General features: G+C 41.5%; 3 protein-coding genes across 3 annotated transcripts; all 3 read left to right on the top strand.

The window, feature by feature from the left end:
• The first annotated feature begins 6,382 nt into the window (after window positions 1-6,382).
• Window positions 6,383-10,395, top strand: LOC102219641 (extracellular calcium-sensing receptor-like). The gene is made up of 6 exons (XM_023351782.1): window positions 6,383-6,507; window positions 6,626-6,908; window positions 7,028-7,822; window positions 7,972-8,199; window positions 8,324-8,447; window positions 9,488-10,395. Exons 1-6 carry the CDS (start codon window positions 6,419-6,421, stop codon window positions 10,393-10,395), a joined length of 2,427 nt encoding a protein of 808 aa, XP_023207550.1. The 5' UTR covers window positions 6,383-6,418.
• A 2,035-nt stretch (window positions 10,396-12,430) lies between these two features.
• LOC102219893 (extracellular calcium-sensing receptor-like) lies at window positions 12,431-15,602 on the top strand. The gene is made up of 6 exons (XM_023350878.1): window positions 12,431-12,534; window positions 12,734-13,016; window positions 13,148-13,939; window positions 14,068-14,295; window positions 14,369-14,492; window positions 14,695-15,602. Exons 1-6 carry the CDS (start codon window positions 12,446-12,448, stop codon window positions 15,600-15,602), a joined length of 2,424 nt encoding a protein of 807 aa, XP_023206646.1. The 5' UTR covers window positions 12,431-12,445.
• Window positions 15,603-16,514: 912 nt separating this feature from the next.
• LOC102220155 (extracellular calcium-sensing receptor-like) lies at window positions 16,515-19,585 on the top strand. The gene is made up of 6 exons (XM_023350879.1): window positions 16,515-16,678; window positions 16,792-17,074; window positions 17,175-17,966; window positions 18,063-18,290; window positions 18,407-18,530; window positions 18,678-19,585. Exons 1-6 carry the CDS (start codon window positions 16,590-16,592, stop codon window positions 19,583-19,585), a joined length of 2,424 nt encoding a protein of 807 aa, XP_023206647.1. The 5' UTR covers window positions 16,515-16,589.
• The last annotated feature ends 168 nt before the right edge of the window (window positions 19,586-19,753 follow it).

The raw sequence follows: 19,753 nt of genomic DNA on the forward strand, positions 1-19,753 counted from the left end.
TGTGGCACTCTGGTGTTTATGATGATGGTGGATGAGAAGTGATTGTCCAGCCGGACATGTTGAGGTCGACTGGTCAGGAAGTCGAGCAACCAGTTACACATGAGTGGACTGATGCCGAGGTCTGTGAGTTTGGTAATGAGTTGTGATGGATGGGATGACAGTGTTGAATGCTGAACTAAAATCTAAGAACAGCAGTCTGGCGTAAGTGTTCTTACTGTCCAGGTGAGAAAGGACAGAGTGCAGCGCTATAGAGACTGCATCCTCTGTGCTCCTGTTCTGCCTGTATGCAAATTGGTGGGGGTCTAGTGTGGGGGGGAGACAGGATCTGAGGTGTGCTAGGACCAGCCACTCCAAGCACTTGGTAATGATGGGGGTAAGGGCTACCAGGCGGTAGTCATTGAGTCTGGTTGGGATTCTTGGGGATTGGGACGATGGAGGTAGACTTGAAGCAGGTCGGTACCACAGCGCGGGCCAGGAACAGGTTGAAGATGTCCGTCAGCACTCCTGCCAGCTCCCCAGAGCACATTCTGAGGACACGTCCAGGTATGCCATCAGGACCCGCAGCCTTGTGGGATTTAATCCTGCTCAGAGCCGCTCCTACGTCAGTGGGGAGGAAAGTCAGTGGCTGTTGGCCTGGGGTGGTAGCTGCTTTGGTTGCAGTTGTGGTATTCCCTCTCTTAAAACGAGCATAGAAGTTGTTAAGTTCGTTGAGGAAGGAGACATCAGTAGAAGCGGGGGTGGTATTGGGGTTCTTGTAGTCTGTGAGAATCTGAAGGCCTTGCCACATACGTCGGGGGTTGGCATTAGAAAAATGATCCTCCACCTTCCTTTTGTAGTGGTGTTTGGCCTTCTTGATTCCCTTCTTCAGCTCAGCCCTGGCTGCACTGTAAGTCTGTGCATCCCCTGACCTGAAGGCGATGTTGCGGGGCTTCAGCAGGAGACGAACGTCTCGGTTCATTCAGGGTTTCTGGTTGGGGTACATGGTAATGCGTTTGCAGGTGGTGACACGTTCTATGGTGGTGGAAATATGGTTCTGTACAGATGAGGCGTACTGATCCAAGTCTGTATGGTGGAAAATAGTCCAATCTGTATTCCTGCACCGGTCCTGGAGCACAGTGTCTGAGCCCTCTGGCCACACCTTTACTGTCCTCACGGTAGGTTTCACACGTTGGATGAGTGGTGAGTACCGAGGTGTGAGGAACAGGGAGAGATGGTCTGATTGTCCGATGTTGGGGAGGGGTGTCACATTGTAGGCTCCAGCCAGATTGGAGTAGACATGGTCCAGGGTCTTGTCTCCTCTGGTGTGGCAGGAGACATGTTGGTGGAATCTGGGAAGAACTGTCTTCAAGTTGGAGTGATTGAAATCACCTGCAACAATAAAAGCAACCTCGGGGTATTTGGTTTGGTGTTTGCTAATAGCCGCATAGAGTTCTTTCATGGCTAGCTTGGCATTAGCATCCGGGGGGGTGTACACGGCAGTGAGGATGATTGAGGTGAATTCCCTTGGGAGGTAATAAGGTCTGCATTTGACCATTAAAAACTCCACATTCTGTGAGCAGTGACTCTCGGTAGTAGCAGAGTCTGTGCACCAAGCTGTGTTAATATAAATGCACAAACCTCCACCTCTGGTCTTGCCGGAGTCATCTGCTGTCCTGTCGGCTCGGTGTGTGTGGCGTCCACTTAGCTGGATAGCATTATCCGGGCAGCTGTTGTTTAGCCATGTTTCGGTGAAAAACATGACATTTGAGTCCATAATCCGTCTGTCACTCGGGTTGGATAGTCGTAACTCGTCCATTTTATTAGCCAGAGAACGGACATTGGCGAGGAAAATGCTTGGTAGAGGGAGCCGATGTGGTGTTAGCTTTAGCCTTTGGTAGCTAATTGAAAATTTAAAACTATAACAATAGGATGTCTATTAGTGCTTAGTGTTAGCTTAGCTTCCTCCTCAAACAAGATGGCGCCAGTGTGTACGGCAGGCCGTCTGTCCTTACCTTACCTGTGTGTGTTAATGTTTGTATTAGCGCTTATTTGCCAAAGTTTTTATACCAGCGCTCTACTGATCTATGACCGCCGAACTCTTTTGGATCTCCGATCCTCAGCAGAGACAAAATTTCTTTATGGAAATCCGAAAACTTTGCCTCCGGTTCTCATGGGAGTACCGGATTACCTCCTCTGCATACTGGCCACACCTTTCCGGAGAAAACGCCATCGCGTCCGGGGGAGACGCAGCGGTAGGCTGGTGAGGTTGAAGTTCAGTTTATCACGGATTGCCACAACTGGAACAAATCTTTTTTGGTCCCCTCTGGATTCTGCTTATACCTGGTTGGTGCCGCTGGCTGGCTCAGAAGGACGGGTTTTTCAGCAACGGCCCCGCTACCGTATTCAGAGACGCTCTAGACAGCAGGGAGTGAACTCGACGAACCTCCAGGCTCTACGTCGGGGTGTTTACAGCGCTAAAGACCAGAACCGACCGGCCCCTGTCAGGATCGGCTTGGTAAATGCCAGATCACTTTCAAATAAAACTTATATTCTTAAGGACTTCTTCATTTCAAATCGACTAGACTTCCTGTGTGTAACAGAGACTTGGCTGAGTGTTGGTGAGCTCACTGCATTCTCTGAACTTTTACCGCCAGACTGTGTTTACTTGAATTGTCCCCGAAAGTCTGGTCGTGGAGGAGGAATAGCAACCTTTTTCCGGAATGTATACAAATGTAAGCCGCTGCCTGCGTCTTTCTCCTCCTCCAACTCCAGCTTTGAATTGAGTATGTTTGAGTTGGGTCGCTCGTACCCAATGCTGTGCGCTGTTATTTACAGACCTCCTGGATATAATAAGGACTTTTTGAATGATTTTTCTGAACTGTTGGCATATGTTTTGCCTCTATATGATCAAGTTCTTATTGTTGGAGATTTTAATATTCATGTTTGTTGCCCGGACAAACAGATGGTAAAAGATTTTTTAAATTTGATTGATTCTTTTAATTTCACTCAGTGGGTATTTGAGCCCACACATGAAGGTGGTCATGTATTAGACCTTGTTCTATCTTTTGGGTTGTCAATTTCCCACTTGATGGTTGGTGATGCTGTGTTTTCAGATCATAAACCGGTGTTGTTCAATATTGATATGCCTAGTAACTTTGTAAAACCCTGTGTTTCTGCACGGTGCCATCGCGTAATAAGTCAGCAAACGGCTATTCGTTTTTCGGAGTTATTTGAATCAAAAATTCCTATGCCATCATTTAATGATACGGAGACCCTTACCGCTTGGCTCTATTCTACATGTCAATCGGCTCTAGATGAAGTGGCTCCAATGAAACCCATGAATTGGAGGACTAAAATGGAACCATGGCTCAATGATAGAACTCGTGCTGCTCGACGTGAATGCAGAAAATTTGAACGAAAGTGGAAAAAAGACAAGTTACAGGTGTCGTTCCAGCTGTTGAAGGATTCCTGGCATCGATATCAGCTAATAGTGAAAGACACCAAACGGGAGCACTTGTCAAATATAATTTTACTTAATCGTCACAAGCCTCGCTTATTATTTCATATTGTTGATAGTGTTTTGAATGTTCCGCATTATACGGGCTTTGAGCCATCTCTGGAAGTATGTGAGAAATTTCGCGTTTTTTTTTCGAGGACAAAGTGGCTGGTGTTAGGGCCAATATTATGTGTTCAGCCTCTGACCCTTCAGTTGCTGTCAAATGCTCCACTGCTTTGTCTCAGTTTGAACCTGTTACTTTGTCTTTAATACATGAGACTGTAGGTCATCTTAAGGCCTCAGGTTCTGCAGCTGACATTTTACCCCCACGACTTTTTAAAGAGGTTCTTCCTGTTTTAGGGATTTCTATTACGGCTATTATAAATAGTAGCCTGATCACTGGTGTGGTTCCAAAACCTTTTAAACAGGCATCAGTTCAACCGCTGATCAAAAAACCTGGCTTAGACCCTTTTCTGTTATCTAATTTTAGGCCTATTTCAAAGCTTCCATTTATGTCTAAAATTTTAGAGAAAGTTGTTTATAATCAATTAAAGGCCTATCTCGATGTACATAATATTCTTGAGGATTTTCAGTCTGGTTTTAAAACTTTACACAGCACCGAATCTGCATTGTTGAGGGTGTTTAATGATATCCTTTTGGCTACTGATGCTGGAGATCCAGTGATTTTAGTTCTTTTAGATTTGACTGCAGCCTTTGACACGGTGGACCATGATGTTTTACTTTCCCGTTTAGAGCATTATGTAGGTCTCAAAGGCACAGTCTTAGTGTGGCTTAGGTCGTATTTGACGGATAGGTCTTTCTGTGTTGACATAGATGATTTTAGATCATCGTCTGCTCCTTTATTGTGTGGAGTACCGCAGGGCTCGATACTTGGACCTCTTTTGTTTTCTTTATATTTGCTTCCCCTTGGGTCAATATTTAGGAAACATAATATTGCTTTTCATTGCTATGCGGATGATACACAAATTTATGTGCCTCTCAATCGTAAGGGAGTCAATACAGTACCAATTTTATTGGAGTGCCTTGATGACATAAAAACTTGGATGGCTCTGAATTTTTTGAATTTTAATGAAAGAAAGACGGAAGTTATTATTTTTGACCCTGGTACTACCTGCAAGTCCACTCCTGTGGATTTGGGTCCGCTATCACATTACGTAAAGCCATTTGTTACAAATTTGGGCTTTGTAATGGACTCGAATTTTAAGTTGGATAAACAAATCAGTGCCGTTGTGAAAACGAGCTTTTTCCATTTGAGGCGGCTTGCTAAGATTAGGAATATTGTACCAGTGGATCATTTTGAAATATTAATCCATGCTTTTATCACAACACGACTGGATTACTGTAACTCCTTATATGTGGGTGTCAGCCAGTCTTCTTTGTCCCGTCTTCAGCTGGTCCAGAATGCGGCTGCTCGGCTCTTAACTGGATCGCGGAAGAGAGAACATGTTACCCCGATTTTATATTCTCTGCACTGGCTGCCGGTACATTTCAGAGTGCATTTTAAGATTCTTTTATTTGTATTTAAATCTTTAAATGGCCTTGCTCCCTCCTATCTCTCTGAGCTGCTACATATACACTGTCCTCCTCGAGCTCTTAGATCAGCGAGCCAAATGAACCTGGAGGTGCCGAGGACTTCCAGGAGGCAGAGAGGAGACAGGGCGTTTGTTGTTGCAGCTCCCAAACTTTGGAATTCTTTACCTATGTTGGTAAAACAGGCCCCCTCTTTAGCAATTTTTAAATCTGCTCTTAAGACTTACCTTTTTCGGTTGGCCTTTGATTCAGTTTGAGATGCTGCTTTTCTGTATTTATCTGGGTATGTTTATGTATTATATAGAGTGTTTTATGTCACTGCATTGTTGGTTTTTATGTGTTTTAATTTTGATTTTTATTTGTTTAATCTTGTGATTGTACAGCACTTTGGTCAGTGGTACTGTTTTAAAGTGCTATATAAATAAACTTGCCTTGCCTTGCCTTGCCTATTCTAAGAAATATCAATTTCATCATTTCATGACCATTCTCTTTACTTTCTTCCTGTACTGCTGGAGGTAAATGTCTGTTTCAATCTTTTACAAGTGGAAGTCAGTAAAATACTTTACTAGACAAAAATAACTAAAATATTTTCTACTTATGTTCTTTGAAGGACCTTCTACTCACATATAATGAGAATTTTATGACCTTATGCACCTTTCAATCACAATAAGAATACATATACAGTACAGACCAAATGTTTGGACACACTTTCTCATTGAATTCAATGAGAAGGTGTGTCCAAACTTTTGGTCTGTACTGTATATATGGCTACAATTGTTGCCGGTGGCGTATTACATACACAATGCTATGCTAGGTGTCAACGGTTTGGCTGTTTATTCATTGTATCTTGTTTTATGTTTTCCTCACAGCCTAAATCAGAGTATCAGATGGATCATCTTGATCTGAAGGAACCTCAAAATAATGTCTTTTAGATCACTACCATTCCCATAGTTGAAAAAGATATTCTGCCCATTCAGAACCACACTGAACCTTTACCAAAAGTCATGACAGACAGAATAGGAAATACACCCTTAAACATACAATAACCTCTTAGTTGACCTCTACTTCATCATTTTCTTCATTTGGTCATGTTCCTGCTCACACCCTCACCATGAGGTCCTAAGAGATGCATTATTGTTTTCTTCAGCTATCATGTGCCGCTACAGAATAGCATAAATATTGGTGATGTCGCCATCTACCATTAATGTGTCTGTGATGTTGCCAAGTGATTCATCTCTGTCCCTGAGCAAAAGGTCTAGAATGAAGCAGCCAGAGCAGGGTTGGGTCTTTTTGCTTCCGTTGCTGTCGGCATATTTTTCTCATGCTGAACAGCAACTATGCACACACAGAGGAGACCCTGAGTTCCCACAACTAGTGAAGGATGGAGACATCATGCTGGGGGGAGTCTTCTCTTTCCATGTCAGCTGGAACAAAGAAGAGACGACTTATGAGGAAAAACCTCTGTGCCTACAGTGCACCAGGTAATCTATTTACATAAACACCATTTCTAAATATTTAGACTTTTGTTTTCTTATTTTCATAAGGGGCTGATTATCATGTCAACTATGTAAAGCTTTGTCAATCAAGTTTGAATTTCAGAGAATTCCAGATGCTCCAGGCTATGCTTTTCACCATCGAGGAGATCAATAACAGCTCGGACCTGCTACCAGGGATTTATCTGGGCTGTAAGATTTATGACACTTGTGGCTCCATTGCTAGAAGTATTAAAGTGTCTCTGGAATTGGTCAATGGTAATGAAAATGTGTCTGCAACTTCCGAGGCATGTGCAAGACCTGCACAAGTGCAGGCTATAATGGGGGAAGCCTCGTCGTCTCCGAGCATGGCTATAGCTACTGTCATTGGACCGTTTTCTGTCCCACTGGTGGGTAAGACTGGTAACATCTACACCATTTTGATAGCACTGTAAAATGCCATATAACAGGGACAGAAAATGTGAGAATATATGTATTGATCTAAGACTGTGTAATTATTTTATTTTAGATAAGTCAATTTGCCACATGTGCTTGTCTCAGTGATAAATCCAAGTACCCCTCATTTCTCAGAACAATACCGAGCGACTACTATCAGAGTAGAGCTCTGGCCCAGTTGGTGAAGCACTTTGGTTGGACTTGGATTGGGGCTATTAGAACCAACGACGACTACGGCAACAACGGCATGGCCACGTTCACGGAAACTGCCGAGCAGTTGGGCGTCTGTCTGGAATATTCTCTAACTTTTTTCCGAACAGATCCGTGGGACAAGATACAAAAGATAATCGAAACAATCAGGTCTTCCACCTCGAAGGTGATCGTCGCTTTCATTTCCCAAGCGGACATGGATGTTCTCCTGCAAGAGCTTTCCAGGTCCAACTTGACTGGCTACCAGTGGGTTGGCAGCGAAGCCTGGATCTTTGATTTTCAGAGTGCCTCGAGAGATAATAAGCGCATTTTAGACGGAGCCATAGGCCTTTCCATCCCCAAAGCGCATGTCAGTGGACTCAAAGAGTTCATACTTGATGTGAAACCGCTGTATTTAACAAGCAATGACTTGTTTGTAGAGTTCTGGGAGGAGTTATTTAGCTGCAAAGTCAAACAGTCAGAACCAGGGGAAACCCAGAGGCTCTGCACTGGCCATGAGAATCTGACTGGAGTGGAAAACAGCTTCACTGATATGTCACTAATGCCCATATTTAGCAATATGTATAAAGGAGTGTATGCAGTGGCTCATGCGCTGCATGATATCCTAGGTTGTAATAAAACATGCAACAACAAGGTGCCACTACTAGACCCACTAACAGTGAGCCTGATATCAACTTTAACACACTTAACATAAAAAAATTTTGTTAAAGAGAATCTTTTTCAAGTAAATCATGACATCTCACAAATGTTTTCATTTGAGTTAACGTGAGTACATTGTTCACTACATGTTAGCTCTCCATTCTTTAGATTTTACAGCATATGAAAGGAATTCACTTCAAAACAAAGGAAGGAGAAGAGGTTTACTTCAATGAGAATGGAGACCCGGCAGCAAAATATGATATTATAAACTGGCAGCCAAGAGAAGACGGCCCTGTGAGCTTCGAGACAGTCGGTCGTTATGATGCATCTTTACCTGCAGATGAGCAGATGAATGTGCAGCAGAAGTCTGTAGTTTGGGCTCAAAAGTCAGAGCAGGTAATCCTACTGCAGATACTATGGAAAATAATTTCACAGCCTGTCTTAGGGAAAAGATCCAGACATTTACTTCTTCTTTTTTTTCTATTTTTTTATTTCTTTCCAATTGTTTGTTTCCATGCAGGTCCCAGTTTCAGTTTGCAGTGAGACGTGTCCCCCAGGAACACGTAAGGTTCTCCAGAAAGGAAAACCTGTGTGCTGCTACGACTGTATAAAATGTGCAGAGGGAGAAATAAGCAACAGCACAGGTTAGATAATATTTAATACAAGAAGAATACAAGAGGAAGTAACAGATAATATTCTAAAGAGCACAAAAATACTGAGATATTTAAGTTTTTTGTTGGGAAATATAAAATGAAGTTTTATGCAGCTCTGGAAAATATTAAGAGACCACTTAAAAATGACCAGGCTCGCTGATTTTACTTTTTACAGTATGTTTGAGTAAAGTGAACATTGTTCTTTTATTCTATCAACTACTGACATGTCTCCGAAATTCCAAGCAAAAAGTTTGCATTTATTCGCAGAAAATGAGAAATGGTCAAAACAAGATGCAGTGCTTTCAGACCTCAAATAATGCAAAGAGAATAAATTCATATTCATTAATAAACAGCAATACTAATGTTTTAACTCAGGAAGAGTTCAGAAATCAATATTTGGTGGAATAACCAGGAGGTTTACAATGGGGTTCAGTGCAGTGGTCTCGTGACGTTTTCCAGGGCCATATAAAGCTCTGTGATGAAGTGATGATGAAGGACTGTCAGAAAGCAAGTAGACCTCGCTGCAGCAAATGGAAAGGGGCGGGACGGACAACTGTCAGTCTCATACATTATTTAAAAATGGGACCATTGCACTCCGGAAGTGAAGGGGACGCTATTTCCTGTATTATCCGTGGTCTCCTGTTTTTATTTTCTTTTGGAATCTGTGATATACTGTAGCTTCAGTTTTAGGAAGGATTTTCACTAGAAGAATAGGAGCTTCTTAAAGAGACAGAGGCAACTTCAAGGTGCCAAATTGCAAAGTAATTTTTTTTAAAGTTATGTTTGATATATTCAGCATTTTGATGACAACTGAAAGCAACTCATCTACTTATTTGTGCTATAAAAGTGCACTATGTGCCTGGAAAATAGATAATACGACTCATTAGTCCCTTTAATAATGCCATCCACTGTCACAATCTCATAGAAGGTAAATCATTTCTGCATCATCTGTGTAAATAATTTGAAAACAAAGGGTTGAAAATAAATTAAGAGTCTAAATGTCCAACATCTCTTTTAACATTACCTTTCAGATTCTGTCTCTTGCATCAGATGCCCTATTGACTTCTGGCCAAACGAAAAAAGAGATGCCTGTATACAGAAGGAGGCAGAGTTTTTGTCACATCAAGAAATTATGGGAGCCTTGCTCACTGCAGCATCCTTATTTGGAACGTGTATGACTGCAGTTATTGCTCTTGTTTTTGTCAAACACAGGAAAACTCCTCTTGTCAGGGCAAACAACTCTGAGCTGAGCTTCCTGCTGCTCTTCTCCTTAACCCTGTGTTTCCTCTGCTCTCTGACCTTTATGGGAGAACCCTCTGACTGGTCCTGCATGCTGCGGCACACAGCGTTCGGCATCACCTTCGTCCTCTGCATCTCCTGTGTTCTTGGGAAAACGATGGTGGTCTTAATGGCATTCAATGCGACACGCCCTGGTAGAAATGTGATGAAGTGGTTCGGAGCTACACAGCAGAGACTTGGAGTTCTGGGCTTCACACTTATGCAAGTGATCATCTGTATCGTCTGGTTAGCAACTTCTCCTCCATTTCCGTCCAAGAATTTTAAGGAATTTAAAGACAAAATCATCTTGGAGTGTTCTCTGGGGTCAGCTGTGGGTTTCTGGGCTGTGCTTGGGTACATAGGACTTCTCGCCACATTATGTTTTATTTGTGCTTTCCTGGCTCGTAAACTGCCCGATAATTTTAACGAAGCCAAATTCATCACCTTCAGCATGTTGATATTCTGCACTGTGTGGATCACTTTCATCCCAGCGTACGTCAGCTCTCCTGGGAAGTTCAGTGTGGCTGTAGAAATCTTTGCTATCCTTGCCTCCACATTTGGATTACTAATTTGTATTTTCATCCCAAAATGTTACATCATGTTGATAAAACCGGAAAAAAATACAAAGAAGAATATGATGGGACCGGGGCCATCAAAATAAGTCAGGAACATAATGTATGATGAAGCGCTTTTAGTATGAAATTTGTCTGTATATTTTCTAAGACTTTTTCTTTATCTTGTATCATTATACATCTCTAAGAAAGCAAGTTATATTTTTATCAGCCATCACTATAAACCTGGTTCCATGTTCTCAAAGAATCCTAAGAGTAAAAGTTGCTTCTAGTCATTTCCTTTTAGGAAAATTCTTTTGGGAATTCTAAAATGTTTCTTAGTATTTTACCTTGTTAAGTTATTCACAAAGCACCTTACGGCTAAGAAAGTTGAGAAGATGACAAAATATTAGCAGAAATGAGGAGGAATTTTAATGAGCCTAAGAGAGGAATACAGGCCCTGATTATTTATTGATTCAATGATTCAAAACTAAGTTTTGTTTTGACTTTGGGGAAATATCTATTCATTATTATTTATATCCATGTTGCCATACTAACCCCAATGTATCCATATGTGTTTTAATTGCTCATAAATTAGAGGATAGCTTATCTACATGTTTCAGAACATTTTGCAGTTCATTAAAAGTTTCACAGCTTTTAAAAACAATAATCTTTGTCAGTTATTTTGGCTATTTAACATTTTCATGGGAGCTGCATTGTTGAATTTTGTTAAAGGTATTTGGAAAGAAATGCTCGTATAGATGCACAATATCTATTTTCTGGTTTCGTCGTAATTGTTGACGCACTGCTCTTCAGGGACGGATGGCACTGCACTTAGCCTCTAAATCACCATGGCAACAGTGAAAGGTTGAAGTTGAGAACTGAAAGAAGGATTAACGGGAAAAGTAAACTTAGACATTCATCTCATGAATCTGAGGGGAAAACAAATGTTTGTCAGCAAGACAATTATCCCAAACGCACAGCCCTGATAACTGTCTACTAGTTTCAGAGAAAGAAAATGAAACCACTGACTTGACTCCATCTGAAAAGCCGAGGAAAGAACTGAAGATCATTGTGCATAGATCAGCTCCCAAAGACTTAAAATCAATTTGAATGAAGGACCATATCACCTCAGTTGGTCAATGTTTGCGATATATTATAGCTGTTGTTTAAAAAAAAGGGCTTTTGTACTAAATATTAAATACATTAGCGAGTTTGTTTACTACCTATACAGTGAACCATTCAAAATTATTAGACATAGCTATTTTTAAAACTAATTTGTTTTGTATGTGTGGATTAGTTGAGTTGCTGCCAATATCTGGTTTGAAGCATAGCCTCATTAAAATTGTATCTATAGAGAAAATTATGACCAATATTTATTTCACTCACTGATCGTCGTTAAAATGAGCAGCAAGACCTGATTGTCAGCAATGGACAACTGACCCGTTTAACCACCTGTTGACGGCAAAGACTAAACATATTACTGCTCTGATACGTGAAGCTGGAAGAAAGGAAAACATTCTTTTACTCTTCTAGAATAAAACCCACAAATAAATTTTCTTTGTCATCTAGAGGTGTATAAAAACCAAGTCTGGGCTAAAATTGCAACTCTTAGCCAGTTTAAGAACATTGTTTATCTGTAGGAGAGCATCAGGGCTGTTTTAATAGTATTCCAAAATTCAAGGGACTGATTTATTTTTTTTTTTTTTTTGCTTTTTGTTTGTTTTGTTGAGTTTTCCTGATTCTGTGTTTCTGTCGGGAGTTTAGTCTAAGGCTGGGTTCATGCTTCTGTTTACTAACTTTTGAAATGATTTTGCAACATTATCATTTTTACTGTCTATTTTTATTTAAGTTCATTGCTTTCAGACCTCTTCAATTGGCCTCCACTTTGCAGGTCCACAGAGATGAAAAGTCACTTTTCCAATGCAGAGCAGGCTGCTCACAAAAGCATAAATACAAGTCTGCTGCATGTTATTGCACATGTGACGCCACCTGTCAGTGTAGCTGCTGCTCAGCATGATGTCTGCTAAGAGAAGGTTACGGCAGGGTTGGTTACTGTTACAGTTCTTGTTGATAGCATGTTTTTCTCAGGCTGAAGAGCTTGTATGCAGTCAGAACGGGGATTTGGAAAACCCTCAGCTGGTGAAGGATGGAGACGTTATGTTGGGGGGTCTTTTTTCCTTCCACAACAACTGGAAAGAAAGAGAGGAGACTTACACTGATAAACCTCTTCCACTGCAATGTACCAGGTAATTCTATCCAATAAGTATTTTCATTAAAAAATGTTGAAATAAATCAGGAGTGTTCAACACATCAGGTGCTCAGAAACTAAGCAACATTATGGTTTTGTTACCTGTTTCTCATTTTTTCCGTCATGCTGATTTTCCAGAAGAAACTGAACATGTTGCAAATTATTAATCACTGTCTTGAATAAAGCTTGAATTTCAGAGAGTTCCAGTTAGCCCAAGCCATGCTTTTTGCCATCGAGGAGATAAACAACAGCTCAGATCTGCTGCCGGGGATTTCTCTGGGCTACAAAATCTATGACACGTGTGGCTTCAACGCCAGAAGTGTGAAGGTTGCGTTGGCCTTGCTTAACAATTATGAAAATGTGTCTGCTCCCTCCAAGGAATGTGGAAGACCTGCGCAAGTGCAGGCCATAATGGGAGAAGCCTCTTCCTCTCCGAGCACGGCGATAGCCACCGTCATTGGACCATTTTTTATACCAATGGTGGGTAAAACTGGCAACCGCTGCATTTTTGTAAACGAGTTGGTCATTTTTAATATATAATTTTTGTATGTTTATACTGTAAAAATATGTTTTAATCAGCATAATGTGATTTATGTATTTTTTTGTTGTAGATCAGCCACTTTGCCACATGTGCTTGTCTCAGTGACAAATCCAAATATCCCTCATTTCTCCGAACAATACCCAGTGACTACTATCAGAGCAGAGCTCTGGCCCAGTTAGTGAGGCACTTCGGATGGACTTGGGTCGGAGCCGTCAGAACGAACGATGATTACGGCAACAGCGGCATGGCGACGTTCACAGAAGCTGCGCAGCATCTGGGCATTTGCCTTGAGTATTCCATGTCTTTCTTCAGGACGGATCCAGCGGACAAAATCCAAAAAATAATTAACATTATCAAGGCTTCGACTTCAAAGGTGATAGTCGCTTTCCTCTCCCAAGCTGACATGGATGTGATTATACACGAGTTCTCCAGCCACAACCTAACTGGCTACCAGTGGGTGGGAACTGAGGCCTGGATATTTGATTTCCAGACCGCAGCAGGAGACAGGAACCACATCCTAGACGGAGCCGTTGGCCTCTCCATCCCCAAAGCGCATGTCAGTGGCCTTCAAGAGTTCATACTGAATGTGGAGCCATTGTTTTCCTCAAACAACGACTTGTTCACAGAGTTCTGGGAGACATTATTCGGCTGCACGTTTAAGCGGTCATACTCAGTGGAGATTAAGACACAATGCACAGGACAGGAGGATCTGACAGGAGTTGAAAACACCTTCACTGACATGTCGCTCATGCCCATATTTAACAACATGTATAAAGGGGTGTATGCTGTTGCCCATGCTCTGCACAATATCCTCAGCTGTAACCAAACATGTGACAGCAACGCGCAGCTGCATCCGCTCACGGTGAGCTCGGCATTTACTGTGATCAAAGTTACGATGAAGGGCTACGAGGAAAGGAGTAAACTGTTAAAACAAAGTCGTCAACACAGCAAAGAGTGACTATCGAGTATTGATTTTACACATTTCTTTAGATTTTACAGCAAATAAAAGAGATTTATTTCAAAACAAAGGAAGGGGATGAAGTGTACTTTAATGCAAACGGAGATCCAGCCGCAAAATATGAAATTATAAACTGGCAAAGAAGAGACAACGGCCCTGTGGAATTTGCAGTAGTGGGTCTGTATGATGCGTCGTTGGCAGGGGACAGACAGATGGATGTGCAAATTGAGTCAATAATCTGGGCTCAAAATTCACTGATGGTAAGCTATTATCAAAAATGGCAACATATTTATTTTATTTTATTTTTTTAACGCGTGGCGTTTTTTTGTGCAGATGCCTGTCTCAGTTTGCAGTGAGAAGTGTCCACCTGGAACACGAAAAGTCCTCCAGAAAGGAAAACCTATTTGTTGTTATGACTGTTTACACTGTGCAGAAGGAGAAATAAGCAACAGCACAGGCAAGTTAGAGCTAAAGGAAGAACTTGTAACAGAGAAAAATGCTAATTGAAATAAAAATGTTCAATTTGCAAAAACTAGTTTTTCAAATTGTGCACTCATTTATGTGCCGTTACTTGTGGAGAAACCTACAAATGACAAATGCAACACAAACAAGCCTGCAAGTTTAAGTCTTTTAACTCTTCATGTTTGTTGATTTCATAGATTCTGTCACCTGTGTGAGATGCCCTCTTGACTCCTGGTCAAATGAAAATAGAGATGCTTGTATAAAAAAGGAGACAGAGTTTCTTTCATATAAAGAAATTATGGGATCATTGCTCACTGTGGCTTCTTTGTTTGGAACGTGCATGACTGTCGTCGTCGCAGTCATTTTTGTCACATACAGGAACACGCCTCTTGTCAGGGCAAACAACTCTGAGCTGAGCTTCCTGCTGCTCTTCTCCTTAAAGCTGTGTTTCCTCTGCTCTCTGACGTTCATCGGCCAGCCCTCTGACTGGTCCTGCATGCTGCGGCACACATCGTTCGGCATCACCTTCGTCCTCTGCATCTCCTGTGTTCTTGGAAAAACCATAGTGGTGTTAATGGCGTTCAAAGCTACACTTCCAGGAAGAAACGTGATGAAATGGTTTGGGCCTACGCAGCAGAGAGTCAGTGTTCTTGGGTTTACTCTTATACAAGTGATCATCTGCATCCTCTGGTTAAGCATCTCTCCTCCATTTCCATCCAAAAACTTTGAAGGATTCAAAGATAAAATCATCTTGGAGTGTGCTCTGGGTTCAGCTGTGGGTTTCTGGGCTGTGCTTGGGTATATAGGATTTCTTGCCGTCCTGTGTTTTATTTGTGCTTTCCTGGCTCGTAAACTGCCCGATAATTTCAACGAAGCCAAATTCATCACCTTCAGCATGTTGATATTCTGCGCTGTCTGGATCACTTTCATCCCAGCATACGTCAGCTCTCCTGGGAAGTTCAGTGTGGCTGTAGAAATCTTTGCTATTCTGGCCTCCAGTTTTGGATTATTATTTTGTATCTTTATTCCAAAATGTTACGTCATGCTGATAAAACCAGAAAAAAATACAAAAAAGAACATGATGGGGAAGGGTGCCCTGAAATAACTGTATGATTTAAAGTGTTTCTATGCCTCACTTCATGTGCTTCAATCTCAATAGGACAACCTGTATAAATAAAGCTGCAAAATAATTTAAAAAAAAATAATCCCAGCTAAATGTTCACAGCTACTTTATTTGTTTGCTTTTTTGTCCATGTGTACGCGCTGCTCACACCCTCATCCCTGCTCTCTGCTTCGCTACAGCTTCTGTGGCATAGCAGAGGCTAGTTAGCATGGCCACCCATGATAGATACCAGTGGATAAACAGTTTTCCTCAAACAGTAAGTTTTTTCTCTTCCATTTGCATCTTGAGCATTGGATGCAGCAGGCTGATTGACGGCGCTAAGACCTTCCCCCTGACTGTGATTGGTTGTTTCTGGCCAGGAACGGTGAATTTCTGTACATGGCAATATAATATCTTAGAGAGGAGGTGGAGGAGCTTAATATTTTTTTCACAGATTACTCATACTAAACCATCACAAAGTGGTGACAGTTCTCAACTTTGCTTTCAAGCAGTCCAAACGCCATTGATTTTACCACGGCAACCAAACAGAGATCATCTTTTCCTAAGTATTAGAAACTGCACAGAGTTTGAAAAAAATAAACATTAAACATTTTTAAAATTGCAGAAGTTTGAGGTAAATATTGTGCTAAAAAAGTTTGAAAATCAAACTTCTGTCCTGCAAAAAAATAAAACCCTTCTGTACTTTCAGTCATATTTACTAGGGCCTTCCCTTTTCCTCACCCCGCCCAGTAGGTTAAAGCAACATTGTTTATTCATTACATCTCAAGTGAATACATAAAGTATAAATATTCGTGCAGGTTTTTAAACGCGGTTCTTTCACTCAGCACAATGTCTGCAGGGAGGTGGCTGGAGCAGCGACTGAAGCTTTTTTATTTGTTGTTGCTGTCGTCTTTCTCTGTGGCTGAGGAGCAAGCCTGCACGCACAGAGGCGATCTCGAGGATGCCCAGCTGATAAAGAAAGGAGACATAATGTTGGGAGGAGTCTTCTCATTCCACAGCAGCTGGAGGAACAGCCAAGATAACTATGAACAAAAACCTCAGCAGCTGCAATGCACCAGGTGAATTACAGTGCTATGCTGGTATAAAAGTGACTCAGTTATCTTGCATGTTGTTGAAATAAAGATCAAATTGGTTATGATTCCATATGTTTGTCTTCAAGTTTAAATTTCAGAGACTTCCAGTTTGCTCAAGCCATGCTTTTTGCCATTGAAGAAATTAACAACAGTTCAGATCTACTGCCGGGATTAACTCTGGGCTATAAAATGTACGATGCTTGTGGTTTCATTGCCAGAAGTGTAAAGGTTTCCCTGGCTCTGCTCAACGGTAATGAAATTCAGGCTTTACCCGCAGAGCCATGTACAAGACCTGCACAGGTGCAGGTGATAATGGGAGAAACGTCTTCCTCTCCTAGTGCAGCCATTGCCACTGCTGTTGGACCCTTTCACATCCCAATGGTGGGTGAAAATGTCCATGTATTTAGTTTGCTGAGCTTTTTTTTTTTTGCAAAATAATTTGTAAAAAAAAAAAAAAAGCTGTATTTTTCTTCTTTATCAGATCAGCCATTTTTCCACTTGTGCTTGCCTCAGCGATAAAACCAAGTACCCATCATTTCTCAGAACAATACCCAGTGACTATTACCAGAGCAGAGCTCTGGCCCATTTGGTCAAACACTTTGGATGGACTTGGATCGGAGCTGTTAGATCCAATGATGACTACGGAAACAACGGCATGGCGACGTTCACTGAAACTGCAGAGGAGCTGGGCATCTGTCTTGAATATTCTGTATCATTCTTTAGAACTGACCCATCTGATAAAATACATAAGATTATTGAGGTTATTAAGTCATCCAACTCAAAGGTCGTCGTTGCCTTCCTCTCCCACATGGACTTAGATGTGTTGTTAAATGAGTTTTCTGTGAACAATTTGACTGGCTACCAGTGGGTGGGAACCGAAGGCTGGATGTTTGATTCTCAGATTGCCGCAATGGATAAAAATCGCATTCTAGATGGAGCTGTAGGCCTTTCCATCCCCAAAGCGCACGTCAGTGGACTCAGAGAGTTCATGTTTAACGTTAAGCCGCTGAATTCATCAAATAGTGAGTTATTTACACGGCTTTGGGAGGCGTTGTTCAGCTGTAAGTTCAAGCAATCAAACTCTGGGGAGATTCAGAAGGAATGCACCGGAGAGGAAGATCTAACTGGAGTAGAAAACAGCTTCACTGATATGTCACTCATGCCAATATTTTACAATGTCTACAAAGGGGTTTATGCAGTGGCTCATGCTCTGCATGAAATACTCAACTGCAATAAAACATGTGACATCAATGTACAGCTAGCTCCATTGACAGTAAGTTTAATGTTAACACCGAGAAACAGAAAATGTTTTAATCAAAGCTCGGCCCTTTGCCATATTTGTTATTAATCCGGATTCGTTTTATGTTAGATTTTACAGCACATACAAAGGATTCGCTTTAAAACAAAGGAAGGAGACGAGGTTTACTTTAATGAGAACGGAGATCCGCCAGCAAAATATGAGATTATAAACTGGCAGCGGGGTGAAAATGGCATCTTGAACTTTGCGGCTGTTGGTCTTTACGATGCATCATTGCCAGCCGATAAACAGCTAAATGTAAAAATTGGGTCAATAGTTTGGGCTAAAAACTCACTCCAGGTAAGTTGCCACATGATTAAAAACTAACTCGTTATTGATTTTGTGGTATGATTTCAAATAGTTGAAAAAGCCACCACAATCTGTTATTTTTGTTATTGGACTGTATTTTTATGCAGTTGCCAGTTTCAGTTTGCAGTGAGAAGTGTCCCCCAGGAACACAAAAAGTCCTCCAGAAAGGACGACCTGTTTGCTGTTTTGACTGTATAAGATGTGCAGAAGGAGAAATAAGCAACAGCACAGGTTAGTCAGCATGTGTCCATTTGTACATGTGTATCGTTGTTTTATTGAAGTATAGGTCATTGATCACATATATTCCCATGTATTCTATATCCAGTTATAAGATCAAGACCAGTTCAGCTCAACATCTGTTTTGCCATGATTTCACAGATTCTGTCACCTGTGTCAGATGCCCTCTTGAATCCTGGTCAAATGAAGATCGAACTGCCTGCAAAAAGAAGAAGGCTGAGTTTCTTTCATATAAAGAAATTATGGGATCATTGCTCACTGCGGCTTCTTTGTTTGGAACATGCATGACTGCCGTTGTCGCAGTCATTTTTATTAAATACAGGAACACTCCTCTTGTCAGGGCAAACAACTCTGAGCTGAGCTTCCTGCTGCTCTTCTCCTTAAAGCTGTGTTTCCTCTGCTCTCTGACGTTCATCGGCCAGCCCTCTGACTGGTCCTGCATGCTGCGGCACACGGCGTTCGGCATCACCTTCGTCCTCTGCATCTCCTGTGTTCTTGGAAAAACCATAGTGGTGTTAATGGCGTTTAAAGCCACACTTCCAGGGAGAAATGTGATGAAATGGTTTGGGCCTACGCAGCAGAGAGTCAGTGTTCTTGGGTTTACTCTTATACAAGTGATCATCTGCATCCTCTGGTTAAGCATCTCTCCTCCATTTCCATCCAAGAATTTTAAAGAATTTAAAGACAAAATCATCTTGGAGTGTTCGTTGGGTTCAGCTGTGGGTTTCTGGGCTGTGCTTGGTTATATTGGACTTCTCGCTATGTTGTGTTTTATTTGTGCTTTTTTGGCTCGTAAACTGCCTGATAATTTCAACGAAGCCAAATTTATCACCTTCAGCATGTTGATATTCTGCGCTGTCTGGATCACTTTCATCCCAGCGTACGTCAGCTCTCCTGGGAAGTTCAGTGTGGCTGTAGAAATCTTTGCTATTCTTGCCTCCAGTTTTGGATTATTATTTTGTATCTTTATTCCAAAATGCTACATCATGGTGATGAAACCAGAGAAAAACACCAAAAAGAACATGATAGGAAAGGGTGCCCCAAAATAATTTTTTAAACCAATCATTTTGGTTATTTGTTTTAGGGTAAGTTTGTTGAGTTTATAAGACACTCAATGAAATTAACAATCACTCCCATCATGTGAGAGCCAGCTCTTCAACCTTTTGTTCCTTTATCTGCTCAGCTCTCACTCTCAGTGGCTCCGACCTGCTCGCAGC

This window comes from Xiphophorus maculatus, chromosome 18, assembly GCF_002775205.1.
Source record: "Xiphophorus maculatus strain JP 163 A chromosome 18, X_maculatus-5.0-male, whole genome shotgun sequence".
NCBI classification, from domain to species: Eukaryota; Metazoa; Chordata; class Actinopteri; order Cyprinodontiformes; family Poeciliidae; genus Xiphophorus; species Xiphophorus maculatus.